Genomic DNA, 23,631 nt, shown 5'->3' with positions numbered 1-23,631 from the left:
AAAATTTTCATGGATAAAGCTGATTCGTTTCTAGACCTTATTAAGGCTTCTCATAGTTTGCGAATCATTCTGTTAGTTTTGTACCCTTAACATTTATGCGTCTGATAAAGCAATTGCTGCTTTTTTATGTAAAAATGGTCTAACTAAATTCATGTATATATATTTTTATAAAACATAAGTTGTACTTGATAGAGTGCTTAATCAGGTTTAAAGAAGAGGGGGAATTAGTATATAACTGAGTGTGATTCATACGCGTTACATATCCTAGACATAAGATTTGCAGTGTTTATTTTGAATGTGTAACTTTGGATACAGTCACCTAAAAATAGGAAAACGTTCTTTTACAACAAGCTTGTTTTTAAAGCAAAGGGGAAAAATGTAAATTTTCTATATCTTTAAAATCTTTTATGCGAGTGTTTACTTTTAAGACGTAAGGATAACATGTTATTTGCTAATCTAGAAGTGTGTATAAGGTTGTAAATTGTAATTCTCCCCAAGTAGGAATATGTACTAGTTAATATATGCTTTACGCATGCAAGTGTGGACCCACTTATACTTGAGAACAGAATTTGCTATGAAGGCAGAGTAAGAAGAAGGATTTTGCATCTAGCAATGCAAGTTTGGTATTTTACCTTTTCACAATTAACATATAAATCAAGATTCCCAGTTCATGGGTAATATTTGCTATATGGCTATTGAAGTTTCTAATCATATAAACAGTAGGAGAATCATAGTCTCACAAAATTTGAATATATTCTTAACAAATAAACTTGTTTTTTCATTATTTGGAAAAGAGTGTATATTAATCCTCTTTCATATATGTACGAATTTTACATTGAAATGATTAATCCATCTCTTTTTCTCTTAAAATAGTGGAAACAAATTTATCATTTTACACAGTAAGATTATTTTATGACATGGTTAGGAATTTAAAATATATGAAAATGCTAGAAAATGAAATGGGATATAGTAATTTGCGCACAGGATCAAATGCTTTAAAGTTGGGAAAGGAATTAAACGAAGATACTAAAACCCCATTGTAAATAGAGTTAAAGAACTCAAATTGTTTATGTGCTTCATGTTCTGAAGCCAAACTACTCTCTTTTCATCACAACACAGAACAAAACAGAGAGAAAGCAGAGCAGTGGGAAAAAGAATGTTTTAGTCTCTCAAGACTGATTGATTCATGCTCTATGCCTACGGCTTTCAAGAGAAAACTCGATCTCCATCGGCGGCAGGGCCGAACGAACCCCTTGATCTGGCTAGCAGCGATCCTATGCACCATCATAGCCATAGCAGTTGTGATTGCAGGGATAGTAGTTTTCATCGCATACTTGGTCATCCATCCAAGAGTACCTGTGATCAGCATCACCAATGCTCATTTAGACCTTCTCCGGAACGACTACGCCGGCCTCCTCCAGACACAGCTCACAGTCATTGTGAGGGCTCACAATGGCAATGCCAAGGCTCATGCTACTTTCTCTGACATAAGCTTCAACATCAGCTTCCAAGGCCAAGGCATAGCCGTCCTCGTTGCGGATTCTTTGGAGGTTCCTAAGAATAGTACTAAGGATCTTAACTATGTTATTCAGTCTTCTTCCATTCCTTTGACTCCTGATCAGATGGAGAAAGTAGATGATTCTTGGAAGAAGAATGAGATTGCCTTCGATTTCAAGGGAAATGCAAGGACTCGGTGGAGGATAGGGCCTGTAGGATCTGTTAAGTTCTTGTGCCGCTTGAACTGTCAACTCAAGTTCCATCCTTTGAATGGCAGCTACATTCCAAATAGGTGCACCTCAAAATCAAAATGAATCTCTTCTTATTCTCCTCCTTCTTTCATAATTCAACTTACATATTCTTAGTTTTCTTGCCTATGTAGATATTATTTCAGCTAATAAAATTCAGTATCTATTCTTAGATTCTTTGCTTTTCAAGTAGATTGTCATGTTTTAATATTTCTTCATGTGTAACTCAGCAAACATGTCTCAGTGTTTCATAATATATTTCCGCCATGAAACCCTTCTCCTTTTATTTTTATATTTCGACTAACAATAAAATAGAGTGAAAATTGAAAAGAATTTTTTTTTTGTTGTACTTAAAAGTGAGAAAGTTTGATATATTATTTTGCAGAAATTACAAAATAAGTTCATCTTTTATTTATTTAATTTATTTTATAGTTAATTTTAGCTGGCCAACTTTATTATTAATATTATTTTTGTTTTCAACTTACACTCAAGTAAGCAAACCAAGGAAGAGGGAAAATATTACGAAATTTAAATTGAGAGTTAATATTGAAAGATTCATCCGGAAGGAAAAGACAAGTAAAATCCAGATCCTTTCTTTAACGTTGAAAAAGTGTCAATGATTTGCACCTTTTGCTTCTTTTTGGAAACTTTCTAGTGAAGCTTTGCTCTCTCGAGCATATTGTAGGGTAAGTATTAGGTATTTGGCAATGCCTTTGTTGTTAAGTTTAATGGTAACACCTATATTGTTTTTAATTCATTTCCCTCTTTTTGGATATCTCTAATATATTAGTATTTTAATATTTCAACTTTCAAGCTTGTATTATATATTAAAAAAATTGAAAATAAAAGTTGTTATAAAATAAGGGATAAACAAGAAGACAATTACTGAAATTGAAAAAAGAAAAGATAAATTAAAATTAAAAAAAGTTTAAAATTAAATACAAAGAGAATTATTTTATTTTTTTATTTAATTTTTTGATAAAATAAGATAAAAACTCACTTAACTTAACTTATTCACATCTAGTTCGTAATTGAATCAAATGGACTTGTTACGGTAGGTAACCGGAGATTAATAACGCGGATGGCGTTAGGCGGCCCAAGTGTGTGATGGAGGAGGACTCCGGGCAGGTCCGTGACTCGGAAGGCTCCGTCCGACTTGTGCTCGCGTGTGAATGGGGGGTGGTACCTGCAAAGACACTCCGATGCCTAAGTTAGCAAGAGCGTAAGCAGGTCTTAGAGAGTATTGGACTTAGAGATACCTGAGGGCGTGTCAGTGTATTTATAGAGATGAGCCAATAACCACCGTTGGTGTAGTGCCGTATCTTTAGGGTGGTAACCGTCCCTATTATCTTGGGGAGGTTAAGATATGGCTTTATGAGGCGGTTAGAGAGATTTTAGGGGCGGTTACTCATTTGAATGAGTGTTTACCTGCCAGCTAATCTTTCGTCCGACCTCTTCTGACCAAGTCGTGGTTGATACCGACTTCTTATGTGAAGGTCGGTACTTAGCTAGGCTCTAATCCTTTAGATTAGGCCTTTTGATTGGACCTGGGCCTTTGTATTGGGCCAGGGTATGAACAGCTACCTAAAAGATATATCATTCTTCAAATTTGTCCCTAAAAAAATTTATTAATCAAATTAGTCTTTCAAAGATTATAAATTAATCTTTTTTATCCTTCTATCACTCAATTAATAATTTCCATCAACGATTAATGATATAAAACGTTAACTGATAGCATATATGTCACCTAACATGTCTAATTGAATGCTAAACAAATATATTTATGAAAATATATCAATTTAGTCAATTTTTCTAATTATATAAACTCTAATCCTAATATAACCTAACGACACTAAATTGATAACTTTTGATAAATATATTTGTTCAACGTCTAATTAGATAGGCTAGGTGTCATGTGTGTTGTGAGTTAACATTTCATGTCATTAATCGTTTACTAAAACTATTAACTGAGTGACTGAAGGACGAAAATGATTAATTTATAATCTTTGAAGAATCAATTTGATTGGTAAAATCTTTTAAGGACGAATTTAAAAAACAAGTCATCTTTTAGTGACTAATTTAACTATTGACCTGATCTTTTGAGTATTTCCTAATGTATGTGACCCAAAAAAATAAAGGTTTAATTACTCTGTTGGTCCCTATAGTTTTGCGAAATTTTCAGTTAGGTCCCTATACTTTTTTTTTCCTTTTAACCGAGTCCTTGCGCCAATTTTTTTTAATTGGGTCCTTAAACTTTTTTTCCTTTTATTTAGGTCCTTATACCAATTCTTTTTTTTAGTTGGGTCCATATAAAATTAAGCAAATTACTATTAAGAGGGACTTAATTGAAAAAAAAATTAGTGCAGGACCCAATTAAAAAGAAAAAAAGTATAGGGACCTAATTGAAAATTTCACGAAACTATAGGGACCAATATAGTAATTAAACCAAAAATAAATAAATTTAATAGTTTGTTATATACTTTGAATGTATTGGATGATGCAGGGAGATAAGCTTAATAAACTTGGTGAGGTTTACATAAAGAGCTATCCGCAGCTTAAGATAAAGATTGTTGATGGAAGTAGCTTAGTTGTGGCTATTGTTCTTAATAACATTCCCAAAGAAACAACTCAAGTCCTTCTTTCTGGTAAACTTACCAAGATCTCATATGCTATTGTCAATGCTTTATGTGAAAGGGGTACCAAGGTACGTTACATTATTACTTTGATTTTTGCAATAATCTTGTTATTATAATCAATATATATTCATATTCAACGTGCATTTAAAAAACAAGAAAAAACAAGTTGAATTCCTTCATTGCTATTCCATGCAATTCTTTTCAGGTTACAACAATGTACAAGGATGATTATGATAATCTTCAGTCAAAGCTCTGCTCTGAGTCCAAAAAGAATTTGGTTTTCCCAGGATCCTACACTGCAGAGGTACATGAAAAAAAAAAATCAAGGTTTAATTATTCCGTCGGTTTTCATAATTCTATCAAATTTTTTAGTTAAGTGCTTATACTTTTTTTCTTTTCAATTAGGTCCTTATATCACATCAGATTTTGTAATTAAATCATTGTCGTGACAAAAACATTGGAATTAACGGAATATTTCGTTAAATAAAATGAATATGCCTAACAATTGATTGAATATTCTATTTTGATTAATAGAATATTCAGTTGATTTCAATGTTTTTGAGACGGCAGCAACTTAATTACAAAATCTGATACGGTATAGGGATCCAATTGAAAAGACAAAAAAAAGTATAAGGATCTAATTAAAAATGCGATAAAATCATAGAAATTAGTGGAGTAATTAAAACAAAAATCAATTAATTCCATGAGAAACGAAAATTAAATTAAAATGTATTATGAAAATAATGTATCTGATTTCAAATTTAATTTCCAGATATGGTTAGTAGGAGATCAAATTAACGAGGCTGAACAGAAGAAGGCACCAAAAGGAACATTGTTCATACCTTTTACACAATTTCCTCCAAAGAAACTTCGCAAAGATTGTTTCTATCATACCACACCATCCATGCTAGCTCCCTCTTCTTTAGTTAACGTACATTCCTGTGAGGTAAGTCTTGTAATAACTTTTAAGGTTTAGCTAACATTTATTTGTTCTTATGACATAATATGCTAGTTTTTTTTTTTTTTTTATACTAAAGATAGGAGACTCGAATCCGCAACCTCTTAATTGAGTACGGAAAGACTATGTCATTTGAGCTATTACTCATTGGCAACATAATATGCTAGATAGTTAAATCGAATCCGTTATTTGATATTCAAAAATAGTATTTTTATATTAAAAATCAACTATCAAATTAATTATCGTATATTTATATATAAATATATATGGTTTAATCTATTTTCAATATATGTTTTATATTTTAATATATATTTTATATGATTAGCTAATTCAGCGACTAATTTAGTTATTTTTCATTTATATTTTGACTATCAAAAATGCTCTACAAAAACAAAAAATCTATCACTGTACATATTTCTTTAATAATGAATAAAGTTATCAATCAGCCAATGTTGTATTTTTAAACTTTTATTATATTTTAAATATAAATATAAATTTATTTTGATTATATTATTTTTCAAATTTGATTATAAATATGAACCAAGTTAGAATATATTATTTATCGGTAACTAAATTTCAAAATTCAATTGCAGAATTGGCTGCCAAGAAGGGTGATGAGTGCATGGCGTATTGCAGGGATATTGCATGCTTTAGAAGAATGGAATGTTAATGAGTGTGGAGATGCTATGTTTAGCATTGAGAAAATATGGCAAGCAAGTATTCATCATGGGTTTAGGCCATTGAAAATAAATCCTCTTATTAAAGCTTAAATAATTAATAATTAGTATTTTTTATGTGACTATATTAAATATTATTTCAGTTATTAAGTTTATTTGTTTATGATATTTAAAGATATAAAATTAATATTATAAAAATTGTATTAATTATACATTACACCTAAATTATCATAAATTATTTGTGTTAGTAGTTATATCTTATAATTTATGTGATGTAATAATTTCTATGAATTAATGAGGACGTAAAGAATTAATTCTAATTGAGCATTCATTGTGTTAATCTATATATGCATGCATAGAAAATATGAAATTATTATTATAAATAAATATAAAGTACTATATTATGAACTCATTATTACAAAGTAAACTTCATAAGATGATTGGATGAATATGTATAACAATTATTTGTTAAAATTTGTTAGCATAATTCAAACAAAAATGTTACCTTTTTAATTTAATGTCCCCGTTAAACAATATTATTAGACAACATAACTTGTAAAGTAAAAAAAGAAATTTGTCAACCAAAAAATCTCTACTTCCAACTTAGGTCTATTGTTCATTATAAGTTTTGTTTTAGAAAAAAGTTTAGTATCTCCACCTCTAAGATTGGGTCTACTAAAAGGTAGCTTGAAAAAATTAAACAGATTTTCTAAACTTACATATATGTATAAACAATTAATAGTTTTTTTTATAAATGTTAGTAGATATAGACAATTTAATTTTAAATATTTAATATATTATAAGAATTTAAAATTTGTTTATCTAATTTACATAGTAAATTACATTTAAACCTTTCTTATGGGAGATTGATATTGTCTTTTCCCTTATGTCATACAATTTTTCTTTTTACTGTGCAGGTTATATAAAAAAGGTTTAATTACTCTATTGATTCCTATAGTTTCGTGAAATTTTTAATTAGGTCCCTATACTTTTTTCCTCTTAATTGGGTCCCTACACCAATTTTTTTTTCAATTAGATCCCTCTTAGTAGTAATTGGCTTAATTGTATGGGGACACAACTAAAAAAAATTAGTACAGGACTCAAATAAAAGAAAAAAAAAAGTATAGGAACTCAATTGAAAAAAAATTAGTGCAGGGACCCAATTAAAAAGAAAAAAAGTATAAGAATCTAATTAAAAATTTTGCCAAACTATAGAGACTAACAGAGTAATTAAACCTATAAAAAATAACACTAAGGTGACAAATAAATTTAACATACGATTCAATGTCCATTTTTTTTTCCTTCAACTTGTATTAAGTAAACCTATCTCAGCATTTTCCATCTCAATCTCTTAAGTTTTATTAATAAAAATAATGAAAACAATACATCTCTTTCATTAACAACGGATTAAGCCCCAAAATACAGTCAAATTAATTACCTACTTGATAAGTATATGCACCATTGGGATAATTTTATACTGACATTTCATAATTTATTTTCACCAAGTAATCAAGTATTAGGAGTGGAAAATTAATCAATTTTAAATTAAATTATTCACGTGAAAGTAAAAGGAAACAAATCATGACATATTTAAATGATATTAAAATAATAATAGATTAATGAAGGGAAATTTAGCACATTCCAACATTTCCTAACCAAGATGAATATGTTCAGTTTTTAATAAGTAGGTGGTTCCAACCATAAACGGAAAAAAATAAAAAATAAAAAACTTACTCCAATGAAGATGCTAAAAATATCTTTTCACAAAGATACTTAGTGTTAAAAATATGACTTATTTATTAGATATACTTTAAATAACGATATCACTTTTATAACATACCAAAATCACATTAAGATAATTATAGAATCTTCGTTGAGGTATCCAACAAAGAAAATAACAGGAAAGAAAGTAAGGGTGGATTGTTCGTAAAATATTTGTAACTTTGGGAAAACTTAAAAACATTAAATAAGCTAAGCAACAAATCAATTATTTTTATCACAACTGGAATTGATCATCAATACAATTTACCACGCTAAGCAACAAATTGTTATTTTTATCACAACTGGAATTTATCATCCTTTACCTGTAAGATAAAGCTAAAAAAATGGTGGTGGTGGTGGTGGGGAAAAGGGGGGTGGAGATTCAACATGTAATTGAGTATGGGACGTAATCAAGTCAACACCAAACCCATAAAGAAAGAAAGCAAGAAAGAAAGAAAGGTGGAGGTCAAAGAAAGCAGAAATACTATGCTGAAAGAATCTGGCAATTTCAGAGTTAACCAATGATGCCAAATTGTGCCAATTTTGGCTCCTGTAAAAATTTTGTACAAGAAAAAGATAAAGCTTGGAATGATACTTAAAGACAAAGATGGTAAGGCTGCACACGTTTCAGCTTCCTTCTTTGTTGCTGCATAAAACAAATTAATCCCAAAATCAATTATTGGATGACAACCAAACTAAAAAAAACATCTTATTGGATTATCTACACTACAGAATTGGTATCCATAAAGGCTTTATTGGAAACTTCTGTGTTTGGTAAACACGTTTGAAGGGAAAAAGTACTTAATTTCTTGAAAGCTTCAATTTTTGGTTTGGCTAAATTTTTGCGTTTAAGTGATTTTGTTTACAAAACCACGTTTACAAGAAGCAATAATTTCTAACTTCTCCGTTGCATTAACGTGCTTTTAGCCACTACATTCAATATTTATTTTTCTTTTACCAACTTTATCCTTTATATATGTTATTGCATTATTTATAGAATTCCTATTATTTCTCTCTTATATAAACTCTTTTTTTATTATTTATATTTTTTATTAATTTTTAATTTGAATAAGAAAAAAGTATAAAAAAGAAAATTAAACATGTATAAAAAATAATATTATAATTTAATGTCATGTCCTTTTAAGTAATTATCTATTTAAAAGTGATTTTAACTAATATTATCCAAACAATATTTATTTTATCAAAATCAATTTTAGTATAAAGTTGCCAAACATAAATCATGTCGACACAAACTTACTTTTAGCCAAAATCAATTCTATAAAATCAATTTTATTCAAATTCCGGTTTGACAAACCATAATCCAAACACACACTAAACCTTTTTATTAAAGTAATTGCAGAAATGTGGACCTTTAACTTAGATTCCTCAGCTAATGAAACGGAAAACAAGGTTGGATAAGGATTCATTAATACCTTTTGTCAATTGTGCCCCCATGAAGGATCCAATGAAAAATGCTTATCATTTCTTGTGCCGGAAGGAAGAGCTCTACTCGGGGGAGCATGCACAGTAATTGGAAGAACCCATTCAGTTTTATCCCTTCCCTCAATCAGAAGTGGATGCTCATATCTGTGGTTCAGAAACAATACAAGTTTAACCGATACAATGTTAGATTCAACAAATATTATTTTAGTATCTGCAATTAGGATATAATAGAATCAATAAGGATATTATTAGTTCATCGCCCGTACTTAGGCAAATTTATTCCATGCAGGCTATATAAACCAGCCCCTAGCTGCATTTTGAAACAAATTGTCTCTACAACAATACATGAAGGATAAACAGAAATGAAAATGACTAGTAGGTTTTCTTAAGAATGTAGATCAAGATGAGAATCTATCTCTGTAACAAGTTGGGTGCCAAAAGTATTCATAGAAGTTATGTTGGTCATATCCTTGAGTAATGGAGAATGTAAAAGGCACTCCTCGTGCCCAGAACTGGACATTTAAGATGTGTTCACGAATTTGGTTTAGGAGAGGTTCTAAAGGAAAGAGAAGGGCATTGGAGGGTTTGACATTGTTGATGAATTTTATTTTTCGAGAGGCAAAGGTTTCAGGAGTTTTTTATTAACCTTCCAAAACCCTTAGTTCATTTTTTTTGGGGGGAGGGGAGGAGAGGAGAGGACAGCCCGGTGTACAAGCATCTTGCATTAACGCAGGGTCCGGGGATGGTTCATAATATTTTACTTTTATATTTTCATTCCTAGAAAATTATTGTTACAGAACATATTGATTCCAATTAATTATTTTCAAAAAAACAATAAAAATATAAAAGTATATGCTAAGCCTTCATAGATGGGAAACACGTACCTTCTCCAATCCACGTTCTTTGGAGTTGTGAAGAACTCAAAACGAAGAACCCATTGCACAGATACATGTGAAGTGGAGAAGGACATTGGACCATCCATTGGAATAGAAAACAAGAAGCTTGTCTGCACCAAATCTGCAACAACCTCATGATGGTCGCTCTGAATCTAAAAGCAAAGTTGAGAACATAATTGTCAGAATCAGATTCCAGTATCATTTTGAAATATTAAATGCTCATAGATTCAGTTTTCCACTAGTTAAATCAAGATCTCATTGCTTTTTCTTTCTGGATATTCCATGAAAAATCAGTAACACAAACCAAAAGTCAAGACAGAGGACATAATATAATGCAGACAGATACTGTTAGTATGTTAAGTAGAACAAAATAAAGAATTGCTTCATCTGCAATTTGCAATCACAGAGTCCCTATAAAACTGCTACATGATGAGGAATGCTTTACAGTTGTGAATATTGAGAAGTAAAAGTGCCAACAAGACCCAAAAAAGCACCTCATCCGCATAGAATGTTAAGTGTATAAGCCTATAATCACAAGTACATGTAACTACATATTTGCAAAAGTTCACTTGGGAGAAAGCAATAGTAGCATCTCTTGAGGAGGTTTATACCAAGAGAGGCTAAAGGGAGACAATTAAATAAACAAGAGCGAGTTCAATCAAAGAAGGAAATTTTATTTTTTTATGACATTTAGCAGTGACACATACAAAAATTAACATGGATTCGAAAAAGCTTGAGCAGTAAGGGTACATACCTTGGTTATTGTCGGGGAATTCCTCCTAGAAGGGTGAATAAATCGCCTACTTATAGTTTCTGAAGTTTCCAATGTTACTGAGATCTGCAAAATGATCATTATAATAATAAATTCCTTCCATTGCATCAATCGTGCTGAATAATTGGTTAGTTATTAGTTTAAATAAAGCTCACAACAGGCCAATCACCTCAAGGCATCTCCTAGCTCCTTCTTCATGAAAGAAAGTAAGAGTCCCACCTATCTGCAACAAGTTGTTTGTGATTAGAGATCCCAACAAGTGCACAGGATGTATCAAACTCTATTAAGGCTATCATTACCATATCACTGAAGTAATAAGTTGCATCAGAATTTTTTGGTGAAAATTTAAGCAAAACTTGATCATCCAGTTTAATGTTATAAGACCTTCCTCTAGTGAAGCCTTCTGCTGTGGAAAATGTATGAAGCAGATTAGCTTAAGCAGAATCTATATTGAATGTTAATATCCAAAATGTATCCTTTGGATATCAAAATCAACTTGAAGTGAAGAAAATTTATCAATTTACATGCTAAAGACTCATTCGCTCCCACTTCTGGTGAAGTGGATACTCCGGCATCATCTTCTGCAGAAAATGGTTTCCTGTACTTCTGTTGCTCACTTGGTGAGGCAATAGCAAGTGATTTCTGGTTTGATAAGACATCTGTTATACAAAAGATTATTTGGCAAAGCAGGTCCTTGGAGAAAGCAATAGCAAAAGATGACACCTATCTATGAGACACTAATAAACCAGCAAAACTTGAAACTTGTAACTGATTGCTTTCTCAACAGAACAATAAGCAGTTTCAAACAAACTGTCCTATCTGAGTACAGGTACAGGTAACTAACTCACCGGCGCCAGGATCAGATAACACCTCAGCAACAGAAAGTCGAGGAAGCGCTATATTTGAAGATAAACTTGTTCGATGACCTTCTAGAGCAAAAGATTCTCTGTTCAATGATCTTGCAGAAGAAGATCGTAATGATAATGAACTTCCAAACCCTCTGTAAAGATTTTCTTTAGTGGGGTTATAATTAAAAGAAGAAACAGAGGACACATCATCCCTTGAGCTGTCATAGTCCTCCTCAGCAGCATCGTAATAATCATTTGCTCTAACCTGGACAGAAATGATTCTATGTTATATCTATTGTGTGAAAAAAAAGGTAGCTATGGGTTAAGTGAACGTCAATACATTACAGAAGTGTATGCCAAGTGAGGGATTTGCATAAAACCAGAAACAAGAAGAATAAATAGTTCTCAGAGGAGGATTTGAAATATATAATACAGTTTAACAAGCACTGAATCCTTATAGGAAGAAGGATGACTATAGAAAAAGTTTACATTCAAACTTCCAGCATGAATGAAGGAATACAACAAAGGACAACAGCCCATTAAATAAAAGGGAAAAAATAGAACAATATCAGGATACAACGGTTGCTATTGTAAGAAAACTTTTGCCATATTTGAGAAAGAGTATTTTCTTTAGCTTCACATGCACTCTGTAGTGGTCTCACTCTGTTAGATATGTTCATTTTCTATTTTCAAAACTCATTATAAAAATTATATTTTCAAACCTGCCTGTTTCAAGATTTTGTGAAGAAAACAATGGAAGTTGCAAAATTTTGTTTCAGTGTACCCTTTACAAAATGCTGGAAACAGGGAAAATTGGAAATAATGTTTTATTTTTCTAATTAATTTTGGAAACAAGAAATATAAACCAACCAAACTCTTATGTGCTGAGAGATTTGCATGCTGCCAGTCTGGTCAAGTAGCTAAATTTATTTTGCACATTCTATGTTGCTTCACTCTTTGAACAATATTTTATCCTCTCCCTTGGTACTATTTCTTTCTCATTAATGTTTTTCTTTCTATCAAAAGCAAAATAATACATTTAAGGAAAACAAACTTAGAGATGCAATAGCATTGTAAAATAACAAAAATAGAAGCAAAAGCATCATAAATTTATGACCCAATTTTTTTCCCTAGCTAGTCACTACTCACATTCTTTGTATTCCACTTTCCCAAACAAAGAGCATTGTTTTTTCTTTCTTTATAACCAAAATCAGCTGAACCTTGGTGTAATAGCAACTGGATTCAATTCCTGAAAAGACACTGCTTGCGAAGATAAAAGTTGTGTACATCTAAACTCCCCACAGTAACAACTTGTACATTGGACCACTTTGTTTTCTAACCAAAATCCCATAGTCCATAGATAACCAGTTTAGAGCATAATTTATCAAGTCATTTCACATATTGCACACAAAATATTTGACAATTACAAAAACAAATAAACCAGATTATTTAAAGAAAGGGTGACAAATGAGTTTAGGCTACACCACAGATAAGTTTAAATTACCCAATTAAAAAATATCACCAATAGCATACCCAATCAGCATCTGCATCCACCTCTTTCCAAAATAAATCCGGTTGGATAATAGTTGGAGGAACAATATCTGAAAAAACAAGATATATCTATATATAAGTATTAGTATGCAGGTGTTTCCGCAACACACCAAAAGCAATGAAACGGAAAGTAAAACAAAACAAAAATCATAATAATCAGAATCTAGAGCAAGGAGCAGAAGCAATAAAAAACTGAAAGAACTATGAGAAAATACCACACTAACATTCAAAAATAAAAATCAAGTAATAAACTTGTCAAATGAATAACATTCTCATATGCTAACAGATAGCAGTAAAATGATCAATCACTATTGATTTTTAACTTCAATAATTTGAGAAAATAAAATGTTAATGGAAGTCAAAAACTATTAGCAGGTTTACAATGCATAGGAAATAGAAAAATAAGTTAGCTATTCAGGTAACCTTCATCAGATTGAAAGCCATTGACTTTCTGGTTTATCCATATTTGTAATGGAACACGTACTTCCTGTAAAAGTGAAAGTAAACAACTTAAAAAATATGTAAAAGCAACTATATCAAAATGTTACAATGTTATAAAATAAAAAATAGAGTAATATTTCATATCAGTCATAAGAAATTTTAGTTGGATACTTTAGCTCCAATGAATTTAATTAACCAAATCAGTCCCCCAACATTTTATTTTGTTAGGCAAATCATCCCCATGTCATATTCTGCTTAACATATGAAAGTTTAGACAAATTAGCTTCCATCGTTATTTAATAAACATATGAAAGTCCCTAAGAATTTTTTAAGATTCTCAAGTCAGTCCCTCCATATAGACGAACAATTTGATGTGGGAACCAACTAGCTATGAAATAAAAATTTGGAGACTGATTTGGTAATTAAAATTCCTTAGGAGCTGATTTGTAGTATTGCTCTAAAAGATAAAAAATATTTTTGCAATTTAATATCTTCATGCATCCCCACGACATTATTTTTATGCATTGCAGATATCATAAGGAGAAAACTTCATAGTATTGTTGAGCAAAGAGTCTAGCAACATTTTTTCAAATTCATAACCTGAGCCCAAAAGCCACCTGCCTATACATTAATCTGGCATATGGCTCATGATTACAAAACAAGATTGCACCTCAATGGTTTCGCATTGAAACTAACAAACTTGTAATGGTAGACCAACAATTAAAATTAAAATCTCCTTAGTGGTTTTCATATATAGGTTCTCTCCATGTCTATCAACCTCTAGCAATTGGGCTATTTTCCACCTAATCTATAAATAAGGCTGATAATCATCCCCCAATAAGAATGACATACTACTCCCATGGAATTGCTTAAAATGAGTGCAAATCATCATGGCATGCTAGAGCCTTCCCTCTCCTGCTATTATTAGCTCTCTAATAAAGCTTGAATTATATAAAATAAAAATAAAACATGAGGGAAAGGCAAACATGTTCCTGACAATGCAAAAACCAAAAAAGATATGCCAACATCAGAACCATAACTCAGCATGAAAATAAAGTGATGCAAAAGCATTTCAGCATATGTCAGGAATTCATTCGAAAACCAACCAAATCATTAACATCATTTGTGGTCTCTGGACGAGACTGCCCGTTTTCAAGCACTAGCCACCCTCCCATTAATGCAGTTCTAACATAGTACAAATAACGAATATTTGAACCCTTGTACGACGGAGGAATAGTGTCAGGCAGCAGCATTCGTACAACATCTGCAATCAACAATGCCCCATACAATCAACCTTCACCAATTAAAATAAGACAACCATTAAATCATGACGTTTTCAAAGGTAGTCTCATAAGTAGGCAACATGCAATGGGATACATTCAAGAAAATTCCACAGTTCAAGCTTAAAGAAAACAGTTCAATGATTTTGTCCCCAATGTTTCTAAATAGTTTCAGTTTTACCTCCCCATCAAAGATTGATCAACTTTTTCATTTCGAGTTTTCCCATTTTCCATCCAGAAACATGAGAATTAAATTGAAGCAGTTCAGAAAAGTTAAGGGGTAAAAAATGTGGTATCTTCAAAAGTAATCAGGTAAGTGATCACTGTGCGGGTACTAGCTAAATCTAGAGAAAATCTTGAAAAAGAAAAAGGCCACTAGCTCTGCACAAATAGATGTGAGCCACCATATCTTATTCCAAATAAATGATGCATTGAAGAAAGGAAATGAAATTTTTGCACTAGTCAAATACACCATAGCGACGACCAATGATTCACATGAATAGTCAACAATTCAGGATCGTGTATTATCACTTGTCAAATTTCAACTCTTTTATATATCCTTTAATAACACTCTCCTACATGCTGACCTTGTGTTCTCCCACCCCTCTTTCTCATGGATGGTGCCCCAAGTGTTAAGAATCATCATAATCTATTATTTGAATTTATGGATAAAGGTTTGAGTTTCCTCGGTAATGTTGGAATTTGGAATGAAATGAAGTTTTCTAAACTTCCAATCCTAACTGCTATTACAAACAAATGGTCCACAAGCTTCCAAATTCAAGCACATTTTACGTTTGAAAGCCTTTAATAAGAATTGTGTTATAGATATATATATATATTTGCGTTGAGAAGCCTTTAATAAGAATTGTGTTATAGATATATAGATGCATTCATTTGCCTTCATAAAAAAGCTTAAGCATTTAAAAGAGATGGTTTATGACATGCTTTTAGATAGGACCAAAGAGTTCATCTTTGTTGTGCCATTCTTCTAAGTTGTCTAACTACAGGAGCTAGGTACCAAAAATCATCAATAACAATTTTGGATTTATTCTGCTAGAATGAAGAAGGATTAAAGAAGCAAAGAAGAAAGTAAATTGAAGAGCATATATATACTTAAATCTAGAACGCCACGTACATGATTTGCTTCTTCCAAAATTAACAATCTGATTTGCCACTAAGACTGGTGTTGAGGCATCCAAAAACACATTTTCACCTGAAACAAAAAAGCAAAAAATCAATTAACAGTGTAAGTAGTAGAAAACATTCCCAGACCCAAAAAGAAAAAATAGCAAAAGCTATAATTGAGCAAGTAATACACATCTAATTCGGCAACACAAATGGCTCTAGCCAGATTACTTAAGAATCTATAGAACTTCTAAATTCTAACCCTCGAACAACAACTATGCCTTATCCCACTAAGGTGTAGCTTACTACATGAATCAAAAACACCAATAATAACAATAATCACTAATTTGCAGTTAAGACTGAAACAAGAAAAACTCTGAAATTCAAATGTTGCAAAGGAATGAACGACTGAAGGAAAGAACGAACCTCTCCTTTGCTTAGAACCAGGAAGAGGCTTCGGTGTAGCGAACCACTGAGTGTCCAATTTCTCAATCCCTTTGATCTCAAAACCGAGCCTTTCCATGAGAAAAGAGTATTCATTGGACGGGTTTGAGATCTGAATGGTCACAACGACTGGATCACCAGGCCTATATACTTGCCTATCCGTTTCGAGATTCAGTTTTGGACGCAGTTCTTCACCCTTCGATAATGATGAATAATTCTTGGTGTTGGTGTTGATTGAGTTAGAAGAAGCCCCGAAGAACGAGAATCTCCCTTTTAGCATTGTTGCACCTTTTACACTCAACTTTGGGACTAGGTGGGTTTGAGAAAGAGGGAAATTGAATTGCTTTGGTTCCTTCTTTCTTCCTCTTATTCTCTGATCTGATCTGAGACACTGCAGCAATTTTTTTATAATAATAATAACAAAACTCTGCTCCCAGCTTCAATTTTTTAGTGTAAGCTTATTTGGGCGATTTTATCCCTTGGGTAAAGTTTTAGTAATAAAAATAAAAAAATGAAAAGTTATCATTTATATTTTTTTAAATTTATTTAAAAAAATATTTTTTGTTTAAATATTTTTAATATTATAGTTAAACAAAAATATCTTATATAAAAATATTTTTTTATATAAAATATCAAAAATATATTTTTTTATTTTTTAAAATTTTTTCAATTTCATTAGACGAACAATTCACTCCTACACAAGATTAAAAAAAAACAATTTACTCCTAATTACCTTCTTAAAAATCCATTATTCACTTATTTAACTTAATTATCCACCTTTCCAACTCTTTTTATAGCAATCTTGACACACCCAAATCTCTTGGATTGTGTTTGTTTCTGAAAATAAGGCAAGACACGAAAAACAAGACATAAAAGACAGAAACATAAAATTTTGTATTCTTGTATACTGTTTGGTGATAAATTAGAACAAATTATAAAAATCTAATTTATTTTCATTTTTTTATTCAAAATATTTAAGACGAAAAATATAATAATAAAAAATATAATTATAAAAATTAACAAGAATAATGAAAGAAAAAATAAAAGATAAGTTGTGTCTTTTGTTAGTGTTTCTGTGTTTTTTCTGTCAGGATGGACACAAAATATACTAATTCAGTGTCCTTGGACACATTGTCTCTATTTATGTCTCATCTGTCAAACACGATTTTATATCTCTGTATTCCCGTCTCAATGTCATGTTTCTCTAAACAAACATAGCCTTGTAGTGTTATCACTCCCTGTCTCTCTAGCAAACCTCAATGCCACCAGTTTTCTTTTCTGTTATTTCTATCGGTGCCATGCCAACTTCCATACTTGACACGTGGCATTGCTCTTCTACCACTATTTTCTTTTTTTCCTCTCATCCACACTCTCACGCATGGTGTCGCAGCACCGTCGTCTTCCACCAGTGCCGGAGACCGGCAACCAGCGCCGCTGCAACAGAAGGATGGAGCCGCACGCCAAAGGCGCCGGTACATCAGCACCTAGTTGGCGCCACCACCACAACACTTAGTCGGCCCCATTGCCGTCCAGCTGTGCCATCACCATCATTATAAAGGTGACGTGCGAATTATTCCACCGTGCCACTTTGCTTTTTCACTCATTGATCTACAAAAGGTTAGCTGATGCCTGATAGTTCGGGTTTCATTTTTTCAGAGGAAGTATTAGGCTTCTGATAATAGTTAAAGCATCTTAAATTAGATGTTATTTTATTTGGTTGAATTAGAGAATTTATGAATGTTTGAAAATATGTGACTGTATTTGGATGTTCAGTTTATCTTGTATGTAGATGTTTATTTTATTTTGCAGGTAAACTTTTGATTAAACAGTTAGTAAAAACCTAGTTTAGTTGGTACTGATTTGAATTAGGTTTCTGGTAATAGTTAATCCTATTTTAAATTAGATGTTATTTTGTTTGGTTGAATTAGTGAATTTTTTTCTTCATATAAGCCATTTTAAATATCTGAACAATTAGTATCAACTGAAAAACAAAAAATGACTGTCCCTGTCCCTGATTTGCTTAATTTTTATTTTTTTATAGTATGTGTTTCTCATATTGGTTTGGTTGACTTGATGTTGGAATTTTTTTCTAAAACTTTTTTAGCGTCAATAAAAATAACCACTAATATATTTACCGACAATTAAATATTAGTCATCTTATAATTTATTGTTAAGAAGTTTTAGAACAATTATACAATTGTCAATAAAATTTTTTTTTAATATCTGTAAAAGTATATAATTATCATATAATATATGATAATCATGACAAATATATAATTGTCGCATAAACATAAGTTAAATAAGGCATGTAATTATCATTATGTTATTGACTTATTATCACCAAAACTAAATTTTGTTGTAGTGAATACACAAATAGAAATTTAGATGATTTCATGTGTAGAATTTTTTTTACATTATTAATATATGAAAATTAAATTTATTTTTAATTTTGTATAAAGTATATTTATTCATTTTTGTTCAAAATAAAGGTTAATTAGTCTCTATTTATCATATTCATAAAGAAGAATAAGAGATTAAAAATGTTTAAACATGAAAAATGAATATATAATGTGAAAGAGAGGAGAAAAATAAATAAATAAAAAATAGAATAAAATAGAATAAAAATGAACAAGAGAAATGAAAAGGAAAAAAAAAGAAAAAAAGTATCATCTATAATTATAAAAGAATTAAGAAATGATGTGTATTTTTGAATCTTCATTCAAAGTATCTGTCTACAACAGTATAACTACAAAAAAGAAGGCTTTGTATGGAGGACGTTTTTTCGGTGGGAAAAGTATATTCAAGACTTTGGTGGATCAGGTAATAAATTCAATTTTCGACAAAGATTGGGGTCGGTTCACAAATAAGCAAAAGTAGCGGTTGGGGATGAAACTAAGAAACAACCAAAACGGGGGAAAGAGACGAGAATCCGGTAATAAACCAAAGCCCCAAACTCCATTAATAGGAAGGTGAAAGCTGTAGTTGGGGTCAGTGTGAAGGTTCGTTTGGTCGACCTGTACGGAGACGGCGGTGCACGGTGGAGGAGAACGCGGAATTGAACGGCGCGGAAGCACAGATCGAGATCTGGCTGTCAAGAGGTTCACAATAAGGGAAGGAAATGGAGCACACAAGGCAACGAGATTTACAGGTACGCTTTGTCGGTGTCACTGAAGTTTTTACCGCTCGATAATACCGAGGGAGGTGTTTTACCGAAATTGATTTCAATTGGGGGTCCGTGCCTCACCGGTTTCCCCAACAATTTTAACCGTTTGATTGTTCGAGGTTGCCGTTTATTATGGCACATAGCCGAATCTGATTTGTTAGTTTTTAATTTCTGTACTGAAAATTGGAGTTGGTCCTTGCGGTTGAATGAATTTTAGTTGGGTTATTTTAGGATGTCTGAAATTATAGCTGCGTGTTCGTATTTAGGGTTGATAACGCCGATGTTCTGTTGGCTCACTGCGTTTTTTTGAACTATGACAGCCGAACGGGTTTGTGGAGCCTAGCTACGAGTTTTCATTTAATTTTGACCGAGTCCATGCGTCACAGGTGTGTTTGTTGCTCATGTTATAAGTTTTTGTTGACCGGTTTATGTTGATGTGGCCCACCGCCTGTTGTCACACATGCTGCATGTTGTTCGTTGCAAGATGCTGATGATGGAATGAGCGGCAAAACCGTGCCGGTAGAGGAAGCAGAAGCGATGGATTCATCCGTCCCAGATGCAGACATAGATGCAGAAGCAGGAGTGAGGATTATTGAGGGGATATGGTTCTTTGGCGCAATTGAATTTTCTTCCCTCACAGCCAAGGACGTCCTCACGATGGAGTTCACAAGCCTACAGGCAGCTTATGACTACTACAACAAATACGGTCGCATCAAGGGATTCTTGGTCAGGAGGTCCAAGGTGGGTCGCAGAACAAAGCAGGGGGCGGAGGGCAAAATAATTTGGCAAATATTCATGTGCTCGAGGGAAGGAGATATTCATGTGCTCGATCACGCGGTGCGGGTGTGAAGCCCGGATTAAGGTTCACGTTGATGATGCCAGCGGGCGATGGTTTGTTGAACAATTCTACGATAACCATAATCATCCCATGCTGGATGCGAGGTTTAGGGGTCTGTCGCGGTCACACAGAGCAATCAAGGAAGGGGATTTGCACTAGATCAATTCCATGAGGAAATCTGGGTTGCGGGTGCCGACGATTTTCCACGCGTTTGCCAATCAGTCAGGCGGATTCGAGACTGTTGGGTTCGAGATAAAGAACATATAAAATGCGATAGAGAAGCAAAGGCGGGCTGGCGCGACAGATGCGGAGTCCGCGTTGAAGTTCATGGGAACTTTAAGGACCACTAATTTTGGGATGTTCTGGAAGTACTCGCTGGATGTTGACAAGACGCTGGAAAATCTCTTCTGGTGCGATGGTACAAGTCGTTATGACTACAGTGTCTTCGGTGATGTCCTAGGTTTTTATGCAACTTACGGTCGTAACAAATACAAGTGCCCTTTGGTAATATTCTCAGGGGTGGACCATCATATGAGGACGGTGGTGTTCGGCTACGCCATCTTGAGCAACGAGAGCGAAGCAAGCTTTGTGTGGTTGCTGTGGTCATTCCTTGAGGCAATGAAGGAAAAACAGCCGAAGTCTGTCATCACGGACGATGACCTCACCATGAAGAGTGTGGTTAGCACAGTTTTTCCCAGTACACACCACAGGCTGTGTAGCTGGTATTTGTTAAGGAACGCCACTGCTAGAGTTGGACGGCCGGGTTTTCTTAGGAAATTCCGTCTATGCCTCATGGGAGATCTAGAGGTTGACGAATTTGAGAGAATATGGACGGATAACGTGGCGGACCACGGGTTAGAGGATCATCTGTGGATAATGGAGATGTATGCCAAGAAGCATTCCTGGTCCAATGCCCATATCTGAGGGAAATTTTTCGCAGGACTGAAGACGACATCCAGGTGCGAGGCTTTGAATATGCAGCTTGGAAAATTTATACACAATGGGTACAATCTGAGGGAGTTTGTGGAGCACTTCAAACACTATTTGGAGTTCATGAGGAGCCTTTTGAAATCCTGGAAAGCCTGCTCGCACTCCGTTGTCCATTTAAACCTTTTTCCCTTCCTTAGAGTGGCGTAGAAGGGGAGAGATCTTATTGCTGATCCAGCTAGAAATCCGGACAAGGCTGCCAATCTTTGACATAGGTCAAACTCTTCATGTCGAGTATAGCCCGACATTTATCCGGATTTGCCTCGATTCCTCATTGTGTGAGCATGAAATCTAGGAATTTTCCAGCTTCTACTGCGATGGTGCATTTTGCAGGGTTAAGTCGCATGCCATGCCTTCTTATGGTATCGAATACTTGGGTGAGGTTGGACAATAATGACTCCTCGCTTTGTGTCTTTACTAACATGTCATCCACATATACCTCCATGATTTTCCCGACATGGTCTGTGAAGACCTTATTCATTAATCTTTGATAAGAGGCTCTTGCGTTTTTGGGTCTGAATGGCATGATGACGTAGCAATAGTTTGCTTTTGGGGTTAAGAATGAGGTTTTTTCTTGATTAGGTGGGTACATCGGGATTTGATTGTACCCCGAATAGGCGTCCATAAACGAGAGGTATTTGTAACCGGAGGAGGCATCCACCAGAGCGTCGATACTTGGGAGTGGATAAGGATCTTTTGGGCAAGCTTTGTCGAAATCAGTATAATCAGTACACATCTGCCACTTTTTATTTGATTTTTTTACCAAAACGAAGTTGGCTAGATATAGTGGGCACTTGACTTCTCTTATGAATCCTGCCTCTACTAAAGCTTGTACCTGTTCTTCCACAGCTTGGGATCTTTCTGGTCCGAGCTTTCTACGCCTCTACTGTACTGGCCGAGATCCTGGATACACTGCCAGCTTGTGGCACATTAGTTTGGGGTCTATGCCCGGCATGTCTGCGGCCTTCCATGCGAAGAGGTCGATATTATCTCTTAAGAACTGTATGAGGGACTCCTTTACATCTCCTTTTAAGATTGCACCAATATTGGTTGTTTTATCTGGGACATCTCCGATCTGGACTTTTTCTATCTCGCCTTCAGGTTGTGGACGAGGTTCTTCTTGACCTCGAACTCCCCCGAGTTCGATGGTGTGGATTTCTTCTCCTTTGTCTTTGAGGTTCAGGCTTTCATTGTAGTAGCGACGCGCTATTTTCTGGTCTCCTTTTATCGTAGCAATCCCTTCTGTAGTTGGAAACTTCATGCATAGATGTGGAGTCGAGACTACTGCGGCGAGCTGATTTAGCATTGTCCGACCTATCAGGGCATTGTAGGCTGAACTTACGTCGACCACGATGTAGTCTATGTTGAGCGTTCTTGACCGGTTTCCTTTTCCAAAGGTTGTGTGTAGTAAGATGTATCCAAGTGGTTGGATTGGAGTGTCTCTTAGTCTGAATAAGCTGTTTGGATATGCTCTAAGTTCTTTTTCCTCTAGGCCGAGTTTGTCGAAGGTGGTTTTGAACAATATGTCAGCCGAGCTTCCTTGGTCCACCAGTGTGCGGTGGAGATTAGCGTTGGCAAATATGATAGTGATGACCATGGGATCGTCATGTCCCGAGATGATGCCAGCCGCGTCCTCTTTAGTGAAGGTAATAGTAGGGAGGTCGGGTGCTCTTTCTCCTCCCTCGACGTGATATACTTCTTTAAGGTCACTTTTGCGAGATGATTTAGAGGTTCCTCCTCCTGCAAACCCTCCATGTATCATGTTGACATGTCTATCCGAAGTACGAGGTGGTCGCTCAGTTCGTCCGACCTCTTCGTCCCTTCTTCTTTTTCTAGCCTCATATGTCTTATTGGCTAAGTACCGATCTAGTCTCCCTTCTCTCACCAATTTCTCTATGACATTCTTCAAGTCGAAGCACTCGTTGGTGGGATGTCCATAAATTCGATGGTATTCGCAATATTCTGTCTGATTTTCACCTCCTTTTTTACTTTTAATTGGTCGAGGTGGTGGGATTTTTTCAGTGTGGCATACTTCTCGGTAGACTTCCACAAGAGACACCCGAAGA

General features: G+C 33.8%; 3 protein-coding genes across 3 annotated transcripts in view; 2 read left to right on the top strand and 1 right to left on the bottom strand.

Annotated features, from left to right (window-relative positions):
* The window catches only part of LOC107472613 (very-long-chain aldehyde decarbonylase CER1), a gene marked incomplete in the record, with an annotated part of 18,792 nt that extends 12,615 nt beyond the window's left edge, over window positions 1-6,177 (top strand). Inside the window, 4 exon segments of the mRNA XM_016092121.3 lie at window positions 4,249-4,449; window positions 4,587-4,685; window positions 5,154-5,327; window positions 5,933-6,177. Coding sequence (XP_015947607.1) covers window positions 4,249-4,449; window positions 4,587-4,685; window positions 5,154-5,327; window positions 5,933-6,109 — 651 coding nt within the window.
* LOC107472622 (NDR1/HIN1-like protein 12) lies at window positions 475-1,943 on the top strand. The gene has a single exon (XM_016092128.3). It carries the CDS (start codon window positions 1,194-1,196, stop codon window positions 1,809-1,811), a length of 618 nt encoding a protein of 205 aa, XP_015947614.1. The 5' UTR covers window positions 475-1,193; the 3' UTR covers window positions 1,812-1,943.
* A 1,811-nt stretch (window positions 6,178-7,988) lies between the features above and the next one.
* Window positions 7,989-16,984, bottom strand: LOC107472603 (uncharacterized). The gene is made up of 13 exons (XM_016092112.3): window positions 16,560-16,984; window positions 16,144-16,221; window positions 14,835-14,992; window positions 13,711-13,774; window positions 13,270-13,337; window positions 11,737-12,001; window positions 11,413-11,547; window positions 11,188-11,294; window positions 11,058-11,111; window positions 10,871-10,954; window positions 10,105-10,268; window positions 9,211-9,364; window positions 7,989-8,423 (listed from the first exon to the last, which is right to left on the bottom strand). Exons 1-12 carry the CDS (start codon window positions 16,855-16,857, stop codon window positions 9,217-9,219), a joined length of 1,623 nt encoding a protein of 540 aa, XP_015947598.1. The 5' UTR covers window positions 16,858-16,984; the 3' UTR covers window positions 7,989-8,423; window positions 9,211-9,216.
* Window positions 16,985-23,631: the final 6,647 nt, after the last annotated feature.

This window comes from Arachis duranensis, chromosome 2, assembly GCF_000817695.3.
Source record: "Arachis duranensis cultivar V14167 chromosome 2, aradu.V14167.gnm2.J7QH, whole genome shotgun sequence".
Lineage (NCBI taxonomy): Eukaryota > Viridiplantae > Streptophyta > Magnoliopsida > Fabales > Fabaceae > Arachis > Arachis duranensis.
Note: the sequence above shows the minus strand (reverse complement) of the source record. Positions and strands in the feature narration are given on the sequence as shown.